The 4,921-nt window shown below is 27.7% G+C and overlaps 4 protein-coding genes across 5 annotated transcripts in view; 1 reads left to right on the top strand and 3 right to left on the bottom strand.

The window, feature by feature from the left end:
• The window catches only part of LOC106788547, a 1,753-nt gene extending 1,082 nt beyond the window's left edge, over nucleotides 1-671 (bottom strand). Inside the window, exons 1-2 of the mRNA XM_014751896.1 lie at nucleotides 328-671; nucleotides 118-230 (exon numbers count right to left, since the gene is read on the bottom strand). Coding sequence (XP_014607382.1) covers nucleotides 118-230; nucleotides 328-348 — 134 coding nt within the window. The 5' untranslated portion in view covers nucleotides 349-671. The remainder of the gene's footprint in view (nucleotides 1-117; nucleotides 231-327) is intronic.
• Nucleotides 672-1,170: 499 nt separating this feature from the next.
• LOC106788546 lies at nucleotides 1,171-2,137 on the bottom strand. Of its 2 annotated transcripts, none has more exons than XM_014751894.1 (4): nucleotides 2,068-2,137; nucleotides 1,924-1,946; nucleotides 1,715-1,837; nucleotides 1,171-1,620 (listed from the first exon to the last, which is right to left on the bottom strand). In XM_014751894.1, the coding sequence occupies exons 2-4, from the start codon at nucleotides 1,942-1,944 to the stop codon at nucleotides 1,456-1,458; spliced, it is 309 nt and encodes a 102-aa protein (XP_014607380.1). In that variant the 5' UTR covers nucleotides 1,945-1,946; nucleotides 2,068-2,137; the 3' UTR covers nucleotides 1,171-1,455. The 2 variants fall into 2 exon arrangements, with proteins under 2 accessions (XP_014607380.1, XP_014607379.1); XM_014751893.1 differs by having other exon boundaries at nucleotides 1,924-1,949; nucleotides 2,068-2,083.
• Nucleotides 2,138-2,438: 301 nt separating this feature from the next.
• Nucleotides 2,439-3,082, top strand: LOC106788545. The gene is made up of 2 exons (XM_014751892.1): nucleotides 2,439-2,567; nucleotides 2,660-3,082. The coding sequence occupies exons 1-2, from the start codon at nucleotides 2,445-2,447 to the stop codon at nucleotides 3,062-3,064; spliced, it is 528 nt and encodes a 175-aa protein (XP_014607378.1). The 5' UTR covers nucleotides 2,439-2,444; the 3' UTR covers nucleotides 3,065-3,082.
• A 10-nt stretch (nucleotides 3,083-3,092) lies between these two features.
• LOC106788543 (beta-1,3-glucan-binding protein 1-like) overlaps nucleotides 3,093-4,921 on the bottom strand; it is a 3,081-nt gene continuing 1,252 nt past the window's right edge. Inside the window, exons 4-8 of the mRNA XM_014751891.1 lie at nucleotides 4,713-4,849; nucleotides 4,419-4,585; nucleotides 3,680-4,011; nucleotides 3,487-3,588; nucleotides 3,093-3,389 (exon numbers count right to left, since the gene is read on the bottom strand). Coding sequence (XP_014607377.1) covers nucleotides 3,288-3,389; nucleotides 3,487-3,588; nucleotides 3,680-4,011; nucleotides 4,419-4,585; nucleotides 4,713-4,849 — 840 coding nt within the window. The 3' untranslated portion in view covers nucleotides 3,093-3,287. The remainder of the gene's footprint in view (nucleotides 3,390-3,486; nucleotides 3,589-3,679; nucleotides 4,012-4,418; nucleotides 4,586-4,712; nucleotides 4,850-4,921) is intronic.

Raw genomic sequence — 4,921 nt, forward strand, 5'->3', positions numbered from 1 at the left:
CTTGTCTAAGCTACTTTCGTAATTGATTATAAATTTATTTCAAATCAAATCTATATTTATTAAACGATAAAATTTATTTTTAATTTTTTTTCACTATGATATATATATTAATCTTACCGTTCAAAATATTGGAAATTCGGTGCCTTTGGTTGTCCTATTGTTGCATTGCTTTCGACAATTAGTCCGAGGAATATTGAAACGATCGTTAAAAATAAGATCGTAATCATTTTCTGTACACAAAAATATTCATCTCTCTCGTCACTTTTATACTTAATTATTTTCTTTTATTTTCATTATTATTTTCATCTAATATTAATTGTTACTTACCGTCGTATATATTCTTCCCATGATTTATATTCACTCTTAATTTTGAATGACACGCTATATGTAAAACGCGAATTTTAAACAAAATTATTTTGTTCTTTATATATATATAATCAAACACTGTAAATAATGATATTAGAAATTAATCAAAATAATATTTCACGGACGTGTGTATTCTACGTGTTTGATTCATCCGATGTTTTAATCTTACTGACTTTACCTTTAATGTATCCCCCACTTCATTTTTATTTTCACAATCGTTTTACTCGACTGTTTGCTCGAAGTGAAAGTTTTAGACAGTATATATATATATATACATATATATGTCATTTCTTTTACTTTCACCGTATTCTAATGGTAGATAAATTATTATTCATTAATTCCTCTTTTTTTTTTCTTTTTATTATTATTTATAAACAATAGAATCACACACACACACACACACACATGAATATATTTGGAATATTTATATTAATAATATATACAGAATATGCATATATTGTGTATATCCTTGTGCGTTATATAATTATTCATAATAAATTGATACATCCAATTTCAATAAGTGAAAGTTTCCAAAATCTTAATTTTACATATTCGAAAATATTTCAAATAAAATGATTTTGTTTATTAAATATAGAGATTTTACGTACTTAACATAAAATATTTTAACGCATATAAAATAATACTTGAATATTCTTAATTAACAAGAAATCAATTCTTCTTTTGTCGATAAGAGATGAAAATCTTTTCTAGCACAGAGTATTACTACGACATATTTATATCAATCATTAAAAATAATTATACTCCTCCTTATGTGTACAAATATTTGTATTCTTTTTTTACATGACGAATGAATACAACGAAACAACGAATGACGTTGTGATCAATCGTTAAAATGTTTTCATTTTATATCATAAAAAACATCACGAGGTGGTTAATCAAATTACCAATTATTTTGATCAAACAATTTTGTTGTTGTTATTATAACAGATAATCATCATCTCACAATCGGAAAACAATATTATCGATGTATTAACAATATAAGAATATTTCGTTGTGTTTAATTAATTAAAACGTTCTTCACATTTAACGGATTCTTTATTTTTATTTTGTTTAAAACAATTAACGTTTTTATTGCCTGTTCAATTGTTTTTTACTAGGTGTACCCCATGATCCAGAATATCCAATTCCCGTGCCCAATTTGGCTATGGCTTTTTCACCACGAAAACCATTTACTGCCTCGTAATCGATTCTTCTTTGTTTTCCAACATCGGGATCAAAATTCCATTCGGTTTCCTTAAAAAAAAATATAACACCCAATATCGTGTTAATTATATAATTAATTATATTAACAATAATTTTCATTGACACACATTGCTTTTTTATTTACTTGATGCGTATTAGGTAATCCAGCGATGTTCGATTGTAAAAAATTGATAATCAATCCGGAATTTGCATAAACCAATTTGTTTTTACCATTGTTAATTATCAATAATAACGTCAATAATATTATCTAAAATAATTCATTGAAAACCAAAAAAAGGTTGTCAATAAATATGCTTATTCATTGATCATCTAATAATTAGGAAGAAAACTTACCGAACGAATGAACATATTCATTTCTTCTTAGAAAAAAAAAAAACAAATTAATATATAAAAAAACCTTTTCAAATTCCTTTTTCAAAACTAATATGATATATAAATAATATATAATATATATATAAATAAATGTGCTTTGATTACCGTTACTGAATAACAACTAAATCCTTCTCTTATATGCAATGCATTTAAAGAAGTCACTTGTATGTAATTCAAATGAAAAACCATCGTCTAGTTCCCCCTCCTCCCACCCCACTATTAGTAGAATACTAGTAAAATCTGTGGCGTAATATCCAACAGTGAAAGTTTGAACTCTCATTAATCCAATGTACCACAAAAAAATAGTAGATGCGTATGAAACCTAACTACGTAAGACACGTAGATTGAATTACGTCTAAGGAATAACAATGAATTAGAGGAGAGAAAGAAGAAATTGATTTCAATATCGATTATCTATTCTATCCAGGTTTTATCAATCAGAAAGTTAAAGAGAACGAAGGTATAAAGGTGTGACGAGAACCATGTTGCAGCTTATATTTTTCAATTCACATCTGGGTCGAGTTTTAAGGTCGTCCTCGTCCTCGTCTATTGTTATTTTTATTATGCGTTTCTGCATAATTATTTTCATTAGTTTTTTATATACGGTGAGTAATAATTTACTATTTTTTCCTAAACGTGGACTTTGATTTATTTCTTTTAATGTTATATAATTTTTTTTTGATTTTTTCTTCAACAGACATGTAACACAATCAATGAAGTTGATTGTACAATCATAACGGAAACAAAGAAGACCCTGCCATCTGATTTTTGGCCATCGAATTGGTGGAAAACTTTGAAGAATGTTCTTTTAAATGGCGGATTATGGAAATTACATGAAAATACATCGGCCGGTATTCTCAGAATGTTTTCTTCTTTAAATGGAGAAACCGGTTCTATGATGATAGTATTCAAACATGATGACGGTCCGCGAGCTTCTTACGCATATCAGCAACGTTTTGGATTCCGCGGTCAGAGACTGGTTGAATTATTGGGAACCGGTTTTAATTCCTTTCAAGGGGATACCAGGCAACCAGCATTGACATTTTTCTTAACTCCGCCTCTTCAATCTTCTTGGCAAACTTATTATAGAAATCCTTCTTGAGAAATAATAATAATAATAATATTAATAATAATAATTAAAATGAATATTTATTCGTTTTATAAAAAGACACATTCGATGATATTTCGAAATGTCTTGTAGATATTTAAGGAAGAACCAATATTATCATAAGTATTTATAATAAATCATTTTTGTTAATGTTAAAGGTATTGTATGTTATAATAATAATTATAAAAAAGAAAAGTAAGGGGAGGGGGAGGGAAGATCACAGTGCCCAAACTTTAACATAATCGATTTTCAAACTCGTTTTCCCTTGTTCCCATGTTTTGGCCCATTGGTCTCGTGCTTCGTAAAAATTAAGAACGGCCTGTATATAAAAGAATAATAAATCAAACATTAAATTATTCCTTTTTCTTTTTTTTTTTTTTAAATAAACGCGAGAGACAAATGATTATTATTTTTACCTTCGATCCTTGGTTCTTCCATGGTTTTTCGATATTATTGCTTCTACTCATGTCAGGAAATTCCCCGTAACCTCCAACGGCTAAGCCCAAGGTTAAGAAAAACTACAATTACGGAGAAATAAAGAAATAAATAAATAATACTTTTGTTATATAGTTTATATAATTCGGAATCGTGTCGCGGATTTATTCTTACCGGTTGATCGAACGTATTATCAATTCTTTGTTCACCAAAGATGGTATTATCAAATTTAGCAAGAATACGATCGTCTCTCCATTCAATTTCGTAAACGTGAAAGTCATCGGACCAAAGCGAATTCATGCTCCTATGTAAAAGCTCTGATCTTGATGCATAAGGACCTTCACTCACTGGAAGTGATTTTAATCCACCAGCGCTAAGTACATGACCACTCAAATCCGTACTATGTACCGATCTTAAATGCGAATTACCGGAAGCGGATGCAATTCTTATTACAGGTTGCGTCCATTCTTCTTGTTTATTTTTATTCGCTACTTCCAAGGATATTACTGTAAATCAATTAAATACCATAGATATTAGAATTTAATTCAATTGTGTCAAATAATTATTTACGTTTACAAAAATATTAAAGTGAACCAAATATAAATATATATATATATATATAATATTAATTAAATGAATATATTTCACTTGTACAAAAATAAAATAATTTTATTATTAACATGAATAATGTGAGATAAATATAAGTGAAATAGTGATAAGACATTGTAAAAAACTTTGTAAGTTGTGCAATAAAAACCTGATTATATATATTATTAACATGAAAAAAACAAAAAAAATTGTATTATCTGAAGCAACGCCAATAAATGAACGAACTTTGGAATTCATCTTAATAAATAAATAATAACGATTTTGTTATACTTTAATTTTACTAAAAAATTGATTCTAAACTTACTGGGATATATCCAATCACCTGCCGGTAATTTAGCTCTTACTTCGATGCGTCCGTATTGAAAGGTAAATGAATTGTTGGTATTTAAACGTCCTGACAATATAGGTGGCAAAACATTTGCCGCGAATGCTTCGCGTTTGCAATCGTCGCTGCCAGGTGTGGAAGTGCATCTTTTAAAAATAATAATTCATATAAAATGAATGAAAATTATCATTATAACAATTATTAACTATATATATATTTTTTTTTTTGTAAGTATATTTATTATATTATTGTAATAATTATCATCTATTTTGCCTCTGTAATTCCAACGATCCTTGTCTGACAAAATCAGCGCTATATTTTCCATCTAAGAACGTAGGTGTTATTACCAATTGTTGATTTTGTATTTTAACGTTATTGTTGTCTTTGTTATAAACGACGAACTCGAAATCCTAAAGAAAATTTGTACGAAACGATTCGATTATATTTTTCAAATATATATCAAAATATATATATATATATTT

Source organism: Polistes canadensis, unplaced genomic scaffold (assembly GCF_001313835.1).
Source record: "Polistes canadensis isolate GaletaPanama2010 unplaced genomic scaffold, ASM131383v1 scaffold_143, whole genome shotgun sequence".
Classification (NCBI taxonomy): Eukaryota; Metazoa; Arthropoda; class Insecta; order Hymenoptera; family Vespidae; genus Polistes; species Polistes canadensis.

Bases quoted from the DNA above. Each gene is read 5' to 3' on its own strand.
- LOC106788545 (XM_014751892.1), top strand. From the start codon at position 2,445: ATGTTGCAGCTTATATTTTTCAATTCACATCTGGGTCGAGTTTTAAGG. The intron at 2,568-2,659 runs GTGAGTAATAAT...TTTCTTCAACAG, and splicing joins TCATTAGTTTTTTATATACG to ACATGTAACACAATCAATGA.
- LOC106788546 (XM_014751894.1), bottom strand. From the start codon at position 1,944: ATGAATATGTTCATTCGTTCG. The intron at 1,838-1,923 runs GTAAGTTTTCTT...GAATTATTTTAG, and splicing joins TGAATATGTTCATTCGTTCG to ATAATATTATTGACGTTATT. The intron at 1,621-1,714 runs GTAAATAAAAAA...TTTTTTTTTAAG, and splicing joins GATTACCTAATACGCATCAA to GAAACCGAATGGAATTTTGA.